The sequence below is a fragment of the Hylaeus anthracinus genome, unplaced genomic scaffold, assembly GCF_026225885.1.
Source record: "Hylaeus anthracinus isolate JK02 unplaced genomic scaffold, UHH_iyHylAnth1.0_haploid 5, whole genome shotgun sequence".
NCBI lineage: Eukaryota > Metazoa > Arthropoda > Insecta > Hymenoptera > Colletidae > Hylaeus > Hylaeus anthracinus.
The window spans coordinates 7,271,000-7,290,374 of NW_026535322.1; the positions used below are offsets into that span (position 1 = coordinate 7,271,000).

Consider the following 19,375-nt stretch of genomic DNA (forward strand, 5'->3'; position numbering starts at 1 on the left):
CCCTCGCGCCCGGTCTTCTTCTCTTCTTCTCTCGTATTTTGTCCGACAACGGCCGATCCCCGTGCCGTTTCGCGCGCTGGATCGGTTAGACGATTCTTTTCCACGCGGGACGATATTGTTTCTGATACACGCTCCGAGCAGGTCCCTGGCACGCAGGGTCGTGTTACTTGCGCGCCAAGTACCGCGGCGTAGGCGGACGTTTCTGTCGTTTGTTCTCGCGGATCTCACGGACTATGTGGCAAACGGAGAAAATTTCTTTCAAAGTTTCATGGGTAGTTGAGTGCTGCAATACTCATCCGTTTCGTGGAAAAGTCGCAACAAATCAATCCACATCATCGAATCGCTTAGAATATAGTTCCTTACTGGTTAGTTCGGCGTAGGAACGACGAAGCGATATCTCTAATATCTTTCAACGTTTCTATGTCTGTTGCATCTGTTTATTGAAATTCGTATCTTCGTATGCATAGACGAAGACCAGAAACTCGAATTAAAATATCTCATTTTTTACATTTCATACAATCGTGCATTCGTACATATTATTGGCGTATTCCGTTCCGTACTTTTACTCGGTGTAAGCGCACGAATATCCGCAGAGTATATCAAGAATTATAACAGAGTCGCGCGATTACGCGCGCAACGTTTAAAATCCCTGCTGGTCCATCGGGGAGTGGTACGAAGAAAAAAGAAAAGCACCGCACGATCATACGCACGATTAATTGTAGCAGTTCCAGAGCCAGACGATGTTCCCCGTCGCTTTATGCAACACGATTCTGGCCGCAGATTGCCCAGACCGGTCCAATTCGGTCTGGGGGACCGGTGCGCCGAAATTCACGAACTTTCTCACCAGAGTTCACCGGCGTTAACCCATTTATGCCCGCGACAGCGTGCACGAAACCTTTATCGATGATTAAGTCGGCGGCTCTTTCTGAGTCATCATCGGAAGAGGGCCGCCACGAGGATAATTTCTTTTTCGGTAATTAAATGCAAAAGCGCTATAATTACACGTTCCTGCGTAATGGAAACACGGATGCAGTTATCGACGATCCTGGCGCGATAGCATTCTTGAAGTGATAGCGTTCTTGGAGAATCCAAGTTGTCTAGCGTCACGCGATTAGGGGTAATTCTAGCTTTTCTTTCGTTAGGCCAACACTTGATTATTTAGTAGAGTACATTCTGTTTGATTTTTGCTGTGAGTGCGTTCGATTGCCTTCGTTACTGTAGATCGACTGATTCAATTAAAATCTCGGTGATCTTTATTACGATGGTAACATTTATTTTCCATTATTCTTGTAAGGATCAGTATCTCGTTTCGGTTCAGCGGATTCACATTTCTCTTCTTTCATTGATAACATAATATTGAAAGGAACTAACATCTAATTATCTACAAAGTAAAGTAACTCTGTTTCATTTTTCCAAACGCGTTCGACAATTGCCATCGGTATTGCTGATCGACTGATTCAAATTAAAATTTAAATAATCTTTATTACGTCGTTAACATTTATTTTCCATTATTTTTATAAGGCTCAATATCGTTCTCGAATTCCACCGTAAACCTAGAGTCTCCGAAAGCCACGGATGCAACTCGCACCGGCCACAATAATTCTCCGCAAACGGCTCTAACCCACCTCGAATTTCCTGTTTACAATGTAAAGGGTGATTCCCCGATCTGTTTCGCCGATGTGTAAGCCGACCGCTTCGCGAATCGCTCGTCGCCTGAACGTTCAGCAGAAACGTTACGTCGAACGTTTACGCCAGCGCGATTCGATGCAACCGGATCCGTTTCGCGCGCTGCAGTATTTTTTTCTGCAATCCCCCGATATCGCGTATTCGAAATCGAAATTCGGAAGCTCGAAAAGCGAGGGAAATCAGCTCGAAAGTGGCTGATGCATTGACTCGTCGGAATTCCGATGATGCGCGAATTCGAGAGTAATTTGATTGGCGACACACGACTCCTGCGGTTCTCGTTTAGTATCGTATGGAAGCGCAGAGCAATTCAGCGATGGGTTTCTGGCTGAGGAATTCGTTCAGGTTAGGCTGGTTCTTTTAGACATTGGTGGAATTGTCGTAAATATTTTGGAGTAAAGCTTTGTGGGAAAATGCACGAGGATGTGCGCGAATGCAAAAATATATAAAATAGAGTAAATTATTGCATGCTATATATCATATGCAGAGCATAAACACAGACGATCGTAGTTGGACATAAGTAAAACTTGCTCAGTTAAGTGATACAAATATTTATTTCGATCTTACTTGATACACGAGGCGTTCATAAATCATACACAACTATACATACGATAAGACACAAAAAAGGGGCGTACAATTAATTTGCGCGCTACATTTGAAACTGTGCACTGTAGGATAGTAATATCTTTAACACTACACTGTTCAGAATATAAGACATACTCTAACATAGCAATCTCGTAGTTTGACACGTTGATCGCCACGTCACCCTTTCACCGGAGAACTCAAAAAATTGTTTCCAAAAGTCAAGCGTCAAAGAAAATTCATTTTTAACGCAACTTTCGAATTTCGATTAAATAAATACCACAATAAACGTTCGATTACGTTGTTTTCAGTAGACTATAAACAAAATTTAAACAGAGTAGACATTTTCAAGAGTATTAGTCATCATTAGACATCACGAGAACGATTACAGTAAAATTCTGCAATAAAAAAATTATTTAAAAGCCTCCGTACGCATCGAACACGAGTTTCCGTTGAACCGAAGTCGCAAGAATCGAATTAGATTCTATCATCGAGCGGAAAATTGAGCACGGTAACGTCCACCGCGGAATTTACCCCCACAATGGCGGTCCGATAAGAGCAATACCGCGTTCACTGTAAACACACGCGTTACCCGCGCTCGCGGAACTTGTTTAACAATACTTAAATTCCGCGTCTCCGACACGGCCATTGTTGGTACGCCTTTATCGCGCCAACGTCCAGGGTACCACGATCGTACTACGAGGAGGGGGTGGGTTCTTAGACGTTGCACCGCCAAGGGGGGTGAATTAAAGTGGCGCATTAAACTCTACAAAAGCGTAATTTGCTTCGAAGTATTCGCCTTCTTTCCGACAAATAAAGCGAAACGCGCGCCCATGTTCGCGAACGGAAAAAGGCGAGTCCAGCACGGAAAGTAATTGGGCTTACACCTGAAGTGGATTTATGGAGATTTATGCGAATAAATAGAGGTCTATGTGGTATCGTAAACGCGAGTTTTATTGTCGTCGGAGAATGGAAAGGATTAATTGTCTGCTCTTGTTGTTCTGGCTCCTTCCAATTTCCGCGACGGATAGGTTGTGAATATTATTTTGATTAAAAAGACAGTAGAAATTATTTTGGTTAAAATCTGAACGAGCGTAATTTTTATATAAAATAAGCTTCTCACCGCGAAGAATCGTTCTCCTTTGAGTCCTGACTCTCAGCTTGCTTAATTAACATAATTAATTCCGTCGTTGGAAGTTAGAAAATTTCAACAAATTATTATATTATCTCGATGATATCGTTCCTCCTGATATGAAACTCGTCGCGAAAGAACTTGTGGCGACCTCCAGTAGTTTCGCGCCATGCCTCGGGAGAGGAAAAGAAAAACTGTTTACAAGGTTTTATAGGGAATTTCATAGGTCCAGGAACCTCAGCGGTAACATAAATATTTGGACCCGGGGGTCTCGTAAACGTCCGGCATTCGGCGAAAGCGGACAGCAGATGCTGGAAGCTCGCTCTTCACGATTAGATTTACAAGATCACTTCAAAAGTCCTGGAGCACAAGAAATATCTCAAAGATGCTGCAACATTTCTTACGTGTACTTTAAGCGTTATTTTCACGACACTAGATACTAGGAAAACCTTCTGAAGTGGTTCAAGCTAAACGTTTAAAGTATGTAGTTCGGTATGTTGTATAGAAAGACATTATATAATATTTGTTAAGCAACGAAAGACATAGTTATCTGACGTAGTTATACAGTCAGTCCCATAAATATTCATACCCTCTGTGTCTATCGAAGAAGTTTGGCTAAATTGAATAATAGTTTTGGTGTCACCAAAATGAATTTTTCATTACAAATATGTATACGAATACGCTAATAAGCTTGTACACGTGTATATTTATATATACATCAAGAAACATACATATAACATTGTCATTTAATTTAAACAAATTTCTCAATAGACCCAGAGATTTATGGGACATACGAACAAAATTTGTACAATCACTGGAATAGTATTATTATTTCGTTTTGCACAAGTACGCGTAACTTTTCGTTCTGTTTAGCATAAAATCCGCGATCTATTTATATATCACCACAGTCAAAATAGGAATCGTTCGATGGAATCGTCACTCGGTTAGCGAAAGCAATAAATCATAGTCATTACGAGAATATTAGAGAGACAGAAACGATTGTTTCACGCGGTTCCGTTGAATGTTTAAACAGTGATTCTATTGATGATGATACATATTCATAAAGCATAAACTTGTCGACAAGGACGGTCTTCTTAGCTTAAGTGGTGCGCTTCGTTCACGATGCAGATTACCAGTCATAACGCGTAACATAGTGTGCGCGTATTCTGTCGTCTCGTTTAAACACGTCCTTTAGCATTTATCGAATACGCGAGCGTAATGCGTTTACTATCCGCTGTTATGCGAAAGATGTTGGCCGCCCTGGAGCGAGCCGCGCAACAGCTGTTCGATTAATCATCAACCATAGAGAGCGGACGTCGTCGGTGTAATAAACAAATTACGAGTGAAAATTAGACTTGTTACTAGTCGGTACAAACATAACTTTATTCGTAGTGAAGGGTGGTTTTTGTTTAAATGAGAGGAGGTACGAGTTTTTCAAAGAGTGTTAAAATTTCCTGCTTAGAGACGAAGTATGTTCTGTAGACATACTAATATAACTATATATAAATTATATTAGATGGGTGTACTCTACACCGATTGTGTTTTATTAGAACTCAACTCATAAAACACCCCTGGAAATTGTATCTTATATAATTTATATTATATACGTGCGTGTAAACGTATTAATTATCTACAGATCGCTCGAACAGCCTACTCCCACAAACAAATTAATTAGTCAATGTTCGTTTCGCAAATATCACTCGATTTATATTTCGAAAACGTCGTCCAGCATCTATTTCAATTACGCGTCCGATGATTGTCGCGCAGCACCAGCGATTCCGCGAGTTCTTCAGGGCCTTCCACCCGCCAATTTCGCGACCAGACGAGACATAATTCGCGACAGATCGTCCTATCGCGTAATCGCGATAATATGTCACGGCGCGAACACGTTTCGCTACCGAGCTGAACGCGTTACGTCATTTCGATGCCTGACCAGAGGGATACTTACATATTTGGAAGATCTCTTTCCTCGGCGAGGTCGTCGCGCGAAAGTAAAAAAGCACGACGAATAAAAAGCGACGAATTTTGCAACGCGAGCACGCTGAAATCGTGAAATCTTTGTCGAACCCAAGCCACTTCTCCGCAAAAGTGTCCAAAATGAGATATATACAATTGAAAGAACAGTTGAAAGATTCGCGTGCAACGAACTCATCTCGATGAGCTTTATTTTCTATTTCTGTTACGGGTAGCGAGAAAGTTCGATTTTTTAATTGGCTCGCAACGAAACCATCGCAACCCGTCGCGATTAAATGTTACCATCGCTTTTCTTCAGTTTCGCGCATCACTTTTGAAACGTGAAAGTTTAATTGGCGTCCACGCTCCGATTCCGAAACGAGTTTTCGTCGCGTATGTTAATTTAATCGGCGTTCACTCTTTTTTTTTTTTTTTTGTTTTTGTTTTTAATGTAAACGTCCATCCAGGTAGTCGATCACTTTCGCGGCGCGGACAATTAATTATAAGATCAATGGATCGATGGATCCGATTCCTGGAAGCTTGTTCGTAAAAATTCCGAAGCGACGGTACCTTGACACGCGATTGGAAACGAGGCGACTTGTCACAACCAATTGCGTAGGTGGCGTTAAACTGATGCATTAATGCAACAGTGACCTTGATTCCGCGTAATTTTCAATCGTGGGGGGATTCTGAAGCGCGGCTCCGCTTTTTCTTCTGTTACGTAAAATCGCCGTTATTGAAACGTTCGCTACAGGGTTGGCTCGAATTTACGCCAGGCTTCTGTTTTTAAATCACGGAACGATCTTCCTCGATAAACATTCGGTTCGCGAACTCGATCTGGAATCGCGAACGTTTTTGCGAGCTGTTTAAAAACGAACCGGGAACGGCGATAAAGAATGAAAAGACCGATGTTTTGCTTCGCGATGATGTAATTCCTCCTTTTTCACGAATATTTTTAGTAGCTCTCGATTCGCGTACGATGAATTCGAGGGATGCTTCTCGAAGCTCGTATCGAAGGGAAATTATTCAGAGTCGTTCTTCCTCTACAGCGGGAATTTTAAATCCTTCGAAGAAGCCGGAATCGATGGAGAGAAATTATTAAAAAAAATTGTTTCCTATGAAATTGCCACGATTAGAGAAAACGAGTTTCGTAGCGACTGTTGTAGAACAGCTACGGCAGCAACGCGATCGCTTCGAGGTTCGTAGCTGGATCGGGGGCAACGGTTAGGTTAACGCTCGAAATTTCTAAATTCGGCTCACAATAAACAACGGAGCACCTGAATAACCAACGTGAATAACCCGCGGAACGTAAACGATGGCTGGTCTACTTTTTTAATAGAAAGAACGCTTTGCAACGTGCTCGTATTACGCGTGGAAGAGGCACGCTGTACGAGGACGGAGTGACATAACCGCGGAAAAGGATGAAAGAAACTCGAGGAAGGAAACACGTGCCGTCGTGTGTACACGATACACACCGCTTGCGAAGTTTCCTCGAAAATGCTGGACGCTCTTAAAGTCTCGTTGACATAAGAACAACTTTCGTCCTACGGGAAGCGCCAGTCCGTTTCCCTTCGTATTATTCATTTAGCGAACAACCGCCTCGAAATGGCCAGAAATATTCTTCTCGAAATAAACAATTCGAGTAGCCTGGGATAAACAGAATCAACGATAGCCGACGATCTATAATTTGTTCGTATACTCTTACGACACTTAAATATAATTTCTTTATACACGCGTGTTTTTTTTAATGATTCTTTTTCGGTGATTCAAATCAGTGGCGCAAATTCAAGTAACATTAACTGGATTTGTAATCGATTAACGAGAGCGTATATCGATTATTCACTGTTGGATCGTCTTAATTTCGAATATCTCTGGTTAAATACACAACGAACCGATTTAAGCTACGAACAAGTACGACAAAACTTATTTTAGAAAAGAACTTTCTTTAATTTCTGCCCTTTCGTTTGTTCCAGATCTGCAGGGATTCTTACAAATGCAATTGCACGGGAATAAAAGGTGTTGCGGGTTTCATTGGAGTAGCCGGACCAGAAGGACCGGAAGGACTCCCGGGTGACATCGGACCAGACGGTCCCCTCGGTCCGAAGGGCGAAAAAGGAGCCGGAGGAGAGTATGGCGGCGCCGGAGAAAAGGGCTACAGGGTGAGTGAACAATTTAAACATTTTCCAAATTAAAATAAAGTCATTTCTACGAGCGATGCGCTCATGGAAGACCAAACTCGATTAAAAATGATTTAAACGCGTGGATTTCCTAAAAGCGTCTGAAAGATCTTTCTCGATCTAAAAGTTGCGAAAACTGTATCGAATCCGTGTAACGACTATCCAACCGCATACGTTTTCAATTGATCGCTTTAACGTCGTCCGAGAAAAAAAACGCACGACGCGAACGCCCACGGCCGGAATTTTTGGTTGTCGATGTAATTATATTTACAACTGTTAACGAGAAGCACAGACAACTCTCTTTTTTTACCGCCGTGAGTCAAACTCAACAGCGGTGGGTGTACGAACGGAGAATAAAACACGACGACGTTACGCAAATCGGTACTATGGCGGATGTTTCTTAATTACTTTCGTATTTCAAACTCGTTTCGACGCGATTCACGCGAATTAACGCCTCGAAATTGGGCGGAATATTCGAGTTTCTTTGGCCGAGCTTCGAGATAAAAAGTATAGCTCGCGTGGGAGAGTTATTCTGCTGATATTTGCAGTTAGATCTTTTAATCCAGATGGTACGCAGGTGGAGTGGAATCGAACACCTCGAGGCATAGACATTTTTTACGCTCTTGGATGGTTATGTCAATTTTTAAATTTTGCTAGCGAACTGTGACAGGTAACGTCGATAAATTACCATAAATTTTCCAAAAATTCGTGATCTCTTTTACATTAAATTCGGTTCTATTTTTATGATAGAATAGGTTGAGTTGAATTGGCAGAAATTTAATAGTTACTCCACTCCAGCGGCTCGAACGATGGACCTATTAACTCGCCTACAAGAAATTAATCTTATTAATGTTTAAAATAATTCCACACCGAGGGCTAAACTCCAACACTTAATTGAGACACGATTCGTTGAAAGTGACGACAGCCCGTGGACAATTACCATGGAACCAGTATATGTGCTTTAATCAAGCCCGAGCCACTCAATGTTACAACGACCACCGAAAAACGAAAGGGACGCGAATCTCATTCCGGGGCACAATCAAACGAGGACCAATCGGATCGCGTGAGCGCTGCGTGGACCATTCGGCCGAGCTAACGAGTGCGGCAGATGCGTGTCGGTCTTTTTTTCTTTGTTTTTAATGCAATTATTCCTCGGCAACGGTGTACGCGAAAGAAGAATAATAATACGACAAAAAAAACAAAAAGAAAAGAAAGATCGCGTGGCATGGCGTCACCACGCAGAAGCGGAACGTTTCCAAATGCGGAGGAAGCGAAGAGCGGCCCGAACGAGAAGAGAATTACCGAACGGACTCCCACGAAGTACGCCCGCACTCGACGCAACGAGAACTATAGTATAGCGATACGTTATTTCGCAACTCGTTCAGTCCCTCGCGACATGACTTGACGCGGCATGAAAATGATAGCCTCCGATGAATTATGCGTGGCTATATTTGACACTATTGGGACTATATATGGCAACAAAGGCCGTCTCGATCGCGTCTTGTTGCGTTAGGTTCGTCTGTAACAGTTCGACTCGAAGTAATAGTCCTTTGCCTGTCTTTACAGGACGAGTGACTATAACACTCTTCTGGAACATTTAATGTGGACTCTCTTGCGCGAATCGTCACATTTTTGATAATTGTAGATTCAAATTGTCATTCTCGTCGTGTGACTATATAACTATATTCACGTGATTAGCAGACTCGAACGGACAATAGTCGTAGACGACGATACGTTTTGATATTCTGTAGCATCCATCTTTGACGATTCGGTTCGAAATAATAGTCGTTGACTATGCCAAAATGACTGTAAAACTCTTGCACAACAAGGACTGATTTTCTCAGACTGTATTCTGTATTACGTTTCCTTGGTACACTTAGTTTAAGAGGGCGATCCGCGACTATAAGACTCTTCTTAAGTCAATAACAGCAGCAATGTACTCTGGACTGTCTCCGATTTCCTTTATAGTCGAAGCTAGGATGATAATCTCCTTTGTGTGATAATAGAAACGACTATGAGATGTTTCTAGAGCAAATGGCGGAAGCTGCTTCCCCTTGACCTCATTTTATCACGTTTATCTGTGATAATTCATGTCGAGAATGCAATTAATGTTAAAAATGCAATCACGCCACGATAGGGACGGTATCTGCAAAATTTTTTCTGAGCGGATAACAAAATCTGCATTGCCTTGACTATTCATTTATTGCACTCGTTATCTCGCAATGATAGTCTTCGAGTAGATCGCGCAGCTAGAAGACCCTTCTCGAACAGATAGCTTAGCATTGCTTCACCCGAATCGTTCTCGATTACGTTTCTTTTCGGCAGGTGAAACTTTCAGCGTAGATGCATAAAATTAATCATATGGAATTAAAGGCTCGCGACGAGCAAGCTGGAACTCTATGATCCAACACCGAGGATTCTCTATGAACGTATTTCATCTCGTTGCCGGTTGGACAATTTAGATTTCGTGTAATCCTGTTTCGTGTGACCCCATTTCAGACTGTTGCGTTTCGACGTCGACGGAGCTTGGCGTGTTTGCACTGTCTCAGTCGGAATTTCTCAGCGAGCTGTAAAATCCCTCGCATTTAAATAAACGATTTGCACGTTAAACGACAGACTAATAATTTGATACATCTCGTGGTTTCTTTATTCGATATGTTTGCTTTGTTCGCGTTTCTATAATATAAAGGTTAAATAGGAAAATGTTCCTATTGGGAAGCATAGCAAACGACGTTTGTGGTGCACGCGCAACTTCGTGCTTCTGTTATCCACGATTCCATAGAAATTCTCGCTGTATCAGAGGGTCGAGAGTGTTTCTCTACCTAGGTGAACCGACTACTATCGATCAGTGGAAATTAAAGTCATACAAATCGAATCAAATTTTACTCCACGGAGCTCGAAGTTTTTGAGTTTGAAGTTTAAACTTAAAAGTCATACAAATCAAATCAAATTTTACTCCACAGGGCTCGAAGTTTTTGAGTTTGAAGTTTAAACTTCAACGTTTAACGAATGCAATAATTGCGTGTAACGTCACACGTTCAACGTCCAAATGATTTAAATGCTGCGTATGCGGGGTCCACTCCAACAAAATTTTAATTTTAGTCCCGGGCACGCAGCGTTTGAATGCGACGCGGTCGAACGAGATTACGTTAAATAAGATTACATAAACGTCAAACGAGGTTACGAGAAGAGCGGAGGATGCAGTAACGAGGTGATAAGGAACTTCATCGAAACGCTGCGAAAACGATGTTAAAGGCTCGGTGCATGGCGACCGGCGTGGCCGATTCCTTTAATGAACGTCTATCACTTCGCGGCCAGATAAGAAATTACGAGGGTCCGTTCTCCTCCTTTTTTTACGACACGTACGGATTGCATCTTTACATCGGGATGCCTGCGGCTCCAAACGAGTCGTGGGAATGACGTCACGGCCCTTTCTGGTACCGCTGCACCGAGCGACCTTTTACACCGCTGCAGCGTTGCCAGTATCCCCGATTTTCTCGCAGCCCTGACACTTTTTTTGCCATTTCGAAATATGCGGTAATCGACGATAAATAAACCGCGGTGTCGAGCGTGACTCAAGCGATTTTTTACCAACAGTCCACTCCGAATCTGAGGCGTTTTTAGTCTAAACTTTGGGAACAGGGAAGAAGTAGAAACTTTAGGATGACCAGGTACTGAAACAGGGATTTTTAAATTCTTTAGAAGATATCCTAAGAAGAAAGTGTACAAACCACAGTGATATGGAAAGAATATTCCCAATTATTATTGGTTAACACTGTTTAAATTCCGTAGAAGATATCCTAAGGAGAAAGGGTACAAACTACAGTGATATGGAAAGAATATTCTCAATTATTATTAGTCGTCCATCACTGTCTCAGTAAATCGTACAACAAAATTTTAGGCGAAGCCTAGCACGAGCAAGTAATACCGATTCCATCTGGTAACCGTGTAAACTGATCTCGTTTTGGACTCCGCGGGATTATTCGGGGACCAAGCCGCGATCCGCGCGCAATTCGATCGGAATAGCTACGATTTACGACACGGCGTGGGTGGAGTCTCGCGAACTCGTACGTCGAGAAATCCCCAGAAACGTGGGTGAGACGCGAGACGATCGAACGTGGAGAATATCGATGTAAATCGGCGACCCTGCGAGTCTTTTCATCCGGCGAAGAATTCCGTGGCGAACGCGGGGGTCTCGTCCCCGGTTGTATGCAAATTTCGTTGAGCTCATCGTCAACCGGATCGCCATAAATCGTCGGGTACCGTACGACTGCCATAAAGCTGAAAAAGGTACGCTTCATCAATCCTAGCGACGTTTTCACTCGATTATAAGAGTAGTTCACCTAACTCTCGCCTTCCTGATCACAGCAGAATCTCAGATAAAAGAATCTTCCAGTTCGAGACATATCGAGTCTCTGAGTCGTCAAACTTCCTCTCGATTTGGACAGATTTTAAGTAACAGTGGTTTAAGTAAAAGTTTGCTGATAACGTCAGTTTTTTCCCTACATTTTATTTGACACAGTCGACTGGTTCTGGTTTTGGAGCGCGTCTTTTGAGAAAATCAGAGGAATTCGTCTTTGGTCCGTTCGGCCAGTGGTCGCACGGCTTCATGAGTCGCCATTTTGGCGACCCCGAGAGTTCGCATAAAGCGCCCGATGAAACGAACGCGCGCACTGACGTCATGGTCCTTTCTGGAGAACGGACGCTGCGCCCGATGGCGCTCCGTGGCAGTCGATGTCACGAGCGAAAATGTACGCTCGTTCCTTCAAATTTTTTCACGACGTCTGGATACCACGGCGAGTAGTCCTGTTTATAGCGAATTCTGTTTGTGCTACGATGCACGGTATGGTCGACTAGAAACGAAGTCCGGGAACCAGTACTCATCCACGCTACTATAACGCCAGCATTCCTTCTCAACGTCGAAATTGTGAAAAAGGACTTTGATTACTTTGGCCAAACGAACTAGTTAAGTTTCATAATTATAGATATTGTCCTGGCATTTCGCTTATCTACACATTGGACTTTTCGTTCCCTTTGCGTTTAATTATTTCAAATTTTTGTACCTGAAGATGGTACGTAAAGTGGTCGAATCAGTTGCAATTCCAAACCTTCGCGTCGGTGAACGATACATCCATTTGTTTGAGTCAGGATAGGTTGAAGTTTGTTTAACATTTAAGTGATCGAAGGCACGCATAAAATTCCATGAAAAAAGAACCTCGAACGCCGAATGAATTTATGAACGGTAGCCGTGGATATTTCCAGACCGCATTTCAAAATTTCGCACGTTTTAATTGCGAATCGATCCGACGTCGTTCTCTGGAGAAGCCTCGCTGGAGGCTGGGTAGAAGCGACGGAGCAGGCCTCGCTTCGAAATTGCACGTCGGAGTAGTGGGAATGGCACAATTGTACGCTTTGGGTTAACGATTCGGCCCAGCTTTGGACGTAGGCGTTAATGATAAATTACAGCATCTCGCGTTCCTCCCGTTTGGCATTGATCCCTATCTACGTAACGATTACCCAGATATTACACATATTACGCGGGTACCCACGTGCGAGCCGCGGCCGATGAAGTCGTCCACGTCGTTGTCTCGTTATCAGGATTGGCACGAATTAGCCGCTAGAAACGCGGACCTTTCCGGATGCAGTTCCGCCCTGAGATTGGTCGCTTCGCGCTTCGTCGAGCCGCGGTGAACTCGAGTGAAACGATGATGCCCTTCATTTGAATTTAATTGCTTCGTATTGCGAGTTTATCGACGTTCGGTATAATCGAACGATAATGCCGGGCCCCCGTTGATATCCGATTAGGGAATTTCAGCTCGTTTCGATGACCCTTGATCGATCACTTTTGGGGCCATCTTCGCGTTCGGCGTGGTCGAGACCGGTATTCGGGGAAAAGTTGTGCGTTTACGCGGATTTCTCTACCTTTAACTCGAGTAAACTCTTGGAATCTCGTGTAAAGTTTTGTAAACTCATGTAAACTTCATATGAACTCTTGTATACTCGTGTCAACTTTTTATAAACTCATGTAAACTCGGGCAAACTCATGTAAACTTCATATAAACTCGTGTTAGCTCATGTAAACTTCATATAAACTCGTGTTAGCTCATGTAAACGTCATATAAACTCTTATAAACTCGTGTAAACTCGTGTAAACTCGTGTAAACTCGTCTAAACTCGTATAAACTCATATCAACTCGTGCAAACTTATGTAGACTTCATATAAATCCTTGTAAACTTGTGTAAACTCATATAAATTCATATCAACTTTTTATAAACTCATATTAACTCGTGTAAACTTATGTAAACTTCATATAAACTCTTGTAAATTTGTATAAACTCGTGTAATCTTCATATAAACTCGTGTAAACTCATATAAACTTTGTTAACTCGTGTAAACTCATATAAACTTTGTTAACTCGTGTAAACTCGTGTAAATTTCATACAAACTCGTGTAAACTCGTGTAAACTTGCTTATATTCGTCTAAATTTCTCTTAAAAAATCCCACCCCCATTGCTCTCTGCTCCTCTTGCTCGCGATGAAACACCACCACCAAACGCTATTGTTTGTCTGGTAAATTAAAAGATTCTTTCATCGAGCACGTGTCCCGTCGTCGGAGCGACGAAAGACAAGTTAAAAGGCAGGAAGGAAACGCACCGTGTGCACCGTGTTTCTTTACATTACTGTAAAGAAAACTCGAAGGGTCCACGCCCACGCAGCGAAAGAGACAGCGACATTGACGAGCGCACCCGGAGATGAGCACGTGGAATCCCCCGTTTTGTTTCGCTCCGACTAAGTAGGGTATCTAAGCGCCGATAAAGAAATCTCTGTTTCACCGCCGATACGCCTCTCTGCCACGCGGCTGTCCCTCGATACAGAACTTACGTGCCATTAACCCCTCGTGACATTCGCACTTTGAACCAGCCCGTTGTCGATTACACGAAAATGTACAGTCCGGCTAACAAAAGCGCGACTGGCGCGAGTTAATAGCTACTCGCAGTCGTTGGAAAAAATAATTGGAGGTGCTTACCGAGTGGAGAAACGATCGTGGCAACCCCATATCGACTGACAAGACTTTGAAATCACGTATCAATTTCAGAGATCAATTTCAATATCAGAGGACAGTCTCGTGATCCATGCTTTGGTGATACTAATAGCTTCGACAGCGTCACGTCGGAAGCAAGATGGATTCAACTAGATCCGGGATGAAATGCGAGTATTTCTTAGAGTGGCTTACGCGTTTGATCGTGTCACGGTATATTGTACGCCGAGTATGATAATTTGATTATACAAGAAACCGATGTAGATCCGAACTGGAACGAATAAAGGAAACGGCATAGGCTTCAAGGACTACGAAAGAGTGTAAAAGTGAAGTATAGGATAGGGAAGGCGTAGGCAGTTTCACTGAGGCCAGAGTTCCCTGTTGAATATTGATATCAAAGTCAATTGACGTATCTTCAGACGCTGAGCGTCGATATAGATCTGAATTGAGCCGAGGAAATGCGATGGTTATTAAGCAGTTTGATAGTAGTGGGTGGAGATAGGCGGCACACGGTTCATAGACACAAATAACACAGTGATTAGGTCTATTCTGTTTTTATATAAATTAGTATACTCGGTTGTCAGAAGATTGAAAATTAAATAGTGAAAGCGCCCAATTAGATTTTTCTTAGGAATTGTTTAGAAACTGTTGACGTAGAAATGTTCTGTCGGCACCGCCAAGAAGTCGAGGAAATGCTTTTTACGAATTTATAAGGTGGCGGTGGGACGGATAGGAACGCGCAGAAAGTTTCGCCAAGTACGGTGAACGGTGACGCGTTTTGTTCGCGATCGAATATCGGTATCCAAGCAAACCGGAACATAATTTTCCTGCCAGTTGCGCGTAAAATTCACCCATGAACAAGATCCGAACGAGAAAAACATAAACGGTGCGCGGTGCCGGATTTATCGAAAACGGGAGTAATCTCTTTCGATTCCTATTCGACCAATTGTTGATTTGCCGGTACATTTCACGGAGCGATAAGGGACATCGAAAGTTGATAACAGGCATGGAACGGATACACGCAGCGAAGTCCTACGCGTTCACTCGTCCTCCCATATCGCGAAATGCTGGGGCGAGAGGCATTTCCGTTCCGCAATCGTCTACACGTCGCTTTAATACCTCGCATCGTCTGACGACAATTTCACCACGAAACCATTCGTTCCATGCGAAAATCGAACGCGATCTACGTCCGCGATTTTTCTAAAAATAATCGTTCGCTGACGAATGGTATCCTCTCCGCTCCTTTTATTTTCGTTACCTAACTCTTCTATTTCGATATCTCCTCTCGTTAATCCCGAATTTTTAATCGTTCCCGAAGAACGTAATAGTAAAATCCGTCGTTACTGTTAAAATTGACGGATGCTGTACTCGATCAAATGAAAAATTCAGATTAAATTGGATCGAAAAGCAGCGTTTGCTTGTCCAACTTCCTTTCGGTTTGTCAAAATTTGCTACATTCGTCTACTTTTAATAATTCGCGAAGAACGTAATAGTAAAATCCGTCGTTACTTTTAAAATTGATGAATGCTGTTCTCGATCGAATGAAAAATTCAGATTAAATTTGATCGAAAAGCAGCGTTTACTTGTTCAAATTTCCTTTCGGTTTGTCAAAATTTGCTACTTTTGTCCGCGTTCGCACTCGTTCCTCCGACTCGATCGGATTCCCCGGCTTATCGTTCCCGAAGTAAGATTGCGTTTTCGCTAAATTAGGTCGGTTCCATTAAAAGCACGCGCGGACCAAGCTGAAAGAGGGATACTAATGAAAAATAAAGGATGGCGTACACCACGCGCATTGCGATAACGCACTTCCCATTGACAGATCATTCTGTACACCCAGCAACGTGGAACCGGATGTCGAGTGATCTCATATTCAGATATTCCCTGCCTGTCTTCCTTCCTTAATGTCTGACAGCGTTTCTGCAACTGCTTATCTCGAAACACGAAAATAAAAAGTGAAATTTGCTGTGCCAACGACACTCGTCGACTATCGCTTATTCCATTCATTAATTGTGCCGCTGATAAATTCTGTTGGTCGAAAATTAGGTGTTTTATCGTAATAACAACGATACGTTCTGAGATCTGTGGGCGAATAACAATATATATAAATTATTCGTACTGAATGAATTATTAAGTGGGAAAATATCGTCGATTATCGCGAATTTCAGCTAAATTCTGGTACGAAGACGATCTGGTTTCCCTAGAAATTGACTTCAACGACAAAATTCCACGGACATTTTGGATTTTTACGGTTATAATTACTTCGATTGAATTCGCGAAATCCGGAACGTTTCAATATTAGTAGGGAGTTATTCTTATTCGCACTGTTCTTTTAAAATCGATAAATTTTACGTTTCTTTCAAAAATTTGTACGTAAAATTTGTATGTAAAAATTTGTACATAGTTTTACCTTCGAGGTAGAAAATTGCAATTAATCCTGTGCTATTTTCTACTTGCGCATAGTGTCTTCGGACTCTGTATCGAGCGCATTCCATTTCGGGGCACAATTTATCGCTCTTCATCGTAGACTCAGCCCTTTGGTCGGGTTCACACCAAGCCAGCCAATCAGTGGTGTCCTTTAAAAGGAAGTGTGTCAATTTGTATCGAGTCTGACCATACACGGTAGACATCGGTAGCTTCTACCTGCCTCTGCCTATCGGTCTGCTCGTAAATTCGCGTTTCTCAAAGGCGACGCGACTTCCTGCCTCTTATTTCGTGCTCGTTTTGGACTTTTACGAGCCGCGACAAATGTTGCGTTGCACGCGCCTATTCGACGCGATTTAATCAGGTTTAATAAGTTCAAGCGAGATATTCGTTCGTACGATCGGTTCTGTCAAAAACCATTATCGCAGGAATCGTAACAAATCGCCGCTAATAAAACTTGTAAAAGCGAGTAACGTGATTATCGACGATTACGTGAAATTAGTTTATTTTCAAGACGTGTTGGCTAAATTTTCAATGAGAAATTTAACACTTTACCGACCGGTAGCGGTTGGATATATAATTATATTCAATATTTTTTATTTTGACAACAATCTCTATTTCTCTATAGTAATATATATATAATATGAATATCTAGTACAATTTAATGGTTTGTATAATGAATTGTGAAATTTAAAATGACACGTACAGTCAGTGTAATAAGTATTCGTACAGGAACCATTTATTTCAAATTCAATTCCTAGTATAATTTGCAATGCAACATTGCAATGTATCATGTTCAAATCGAATTCTTGAATTATTTATTTAACCCATAAAAGTAGAATTCTCAGTTTTATCGAATAAATCAGCTACGAACATTATTATTTGTACAATATAATTATTTGCTACAATTGCAGTAACTTATATAACACGAATGAATTCAGTAATACTTTTTTTATATTCTCGATTAATATTTACATATTTTATAATTCATATAACGATGAAAGTGTTAAATGTTACGTCAATAATAAATAACGAAGGTTGTCCTAACAAAAAGCCTATCGATAGGCTAACGGTCGGTGAAGTGTCGGAATGGACTCGGTAAAAATTGAGGTCGAATTTTTTAATCGAGATGAGAATGAAATTTGCTTGAGATTTGCCGATTGTTTCCAGCGCGACGATGTTATCCAATTTAAATCTGCCTCGGTTCTTGCACGTCAACGAATCCATTCGATTTCGTTAATTAACTATTTGGCAAATGCAACGAGCCGGAATCGCTCGACTGACGAAGGTATTCGACTCAATACCAGCTCGCTAATATTTCAACGTTACGCATTTGCTGGCCGTAATTAGTAAAGCGCGCACGGCTCTCATAAAGGTCGCTGAAATATCGTGCAGTTACAAACGGTTTGCGGTTCTATGAATTTATTAAGGTCAATAATTGTTCAACCGCTCCGTGCCCACCCCCTCCTACTATCTATGCATCGATTTACCTATTCGTCCGGTCGAATACCTGTCGATCCGATTCCCGTGTCCGAGTTCACGTCTGTTTTTGTTCGATATAACGTTCGTGGTCGCCGCGTCGCTTTATTTATCTCTCTAATTCGTAATCTAACATAGCTCTCGGAATACACGCGACCAAATAACGACGAAAGCAGCATTTTCGAAGCTTCGCTTTATGAATGATTTCGATACCGATCGAACGAACGCGCAATTCGTAATAATATTGCCGCATAATGTTCTCAATCGGGCACGTTTCTTGGAAGTTATGCAACAGGTTAACTGATAAAGCTGCTCTTTTCTTAAGCGTACTTTAAAGCTGTGATTCGTGTGCGTAATCGCGGCGAAGATAAGTGCGTTTCTGCGTAACGGAAAAAGATGTGACGAAACCGAGAATTTTCCATTACGAATAAAAATTTCGAGCGATCGTAGAAACACGGAACGCGGGTCGCGCGAATTTCAGAACTTTCCACTGAAATTTTTCAGCTCGAATTGAACACGCCGGGGGTGCGCGCGTGTTTACACGATCTTCGGAACGAACACGAAAGTGGAAGAACGATGAATCGAGGCAGAAGTTACTCGAGATATATTTTGTATGTATTATTTTTTGGTATTTTTTTACTTTTGATTGTACACGACTGCGCAGAACTCGGGTGCGTTGATGTAGCGATCGAATCCAGACGAAGATCGAAAAAGAGACGAAGGACCCTTTGAGCCGTATTGACGCATAAAATGGTAAATTAGGTATGCATAAGCGACTCATGCATGCGAACGCGGCGTGCAATCGTGTCAGGCCGGATTGGTACTGCGTCGGCAAGGGACTCAACCAATTTGCATTCACAAACTTCGATTCGATCCAGAAACCAGATCGGGGTCCTGATTTTCGCTTG

The 19,375-nt window shown here is 42.2% G+C and overlaps 1 protein-coding gene and 1 long non-coding RNA gene across 3 annotated transcripts in view; one reads left to right on the forward strand and one right to left on the reverse strand.

Annotated features, from left to right (window-relative positions):
• Positions 1-19,375, forward strand: part of LOC128895684 (collagen alpha-2(IV) chain-like) — a 61,525-nt gene that overhangs the window by 20,364 nt on the left and 21,786 nt on the right. For both annotated transcript variants that reach the window (XM_054158484.1, XM_054158485.1), the window contains exon 2: positions 7,324-7,509. In XM_054158484.1, coding sequence (XP_054014459.1) covers positions 7,324-7,509 — 186 coding nt within the window. The remainder of the gene's footprint in view (positions 1-7,323; positions 7,510-19,375) is intronic.
• LOC128895713 (uncharacterized) lies at positions 16,030-18,629 on the reverse strand. The gene is made up of 3 exons (XR_008461846.1): positions 18,499-18,629; positions 16,975-17,140; positions 16,030-16,646 (listed from the first exon to the last, which is right to left on the reverse strand). It is a non-coding gene; the product is annotated as an uncharacterized LOC128895713 (long non-coding RNA).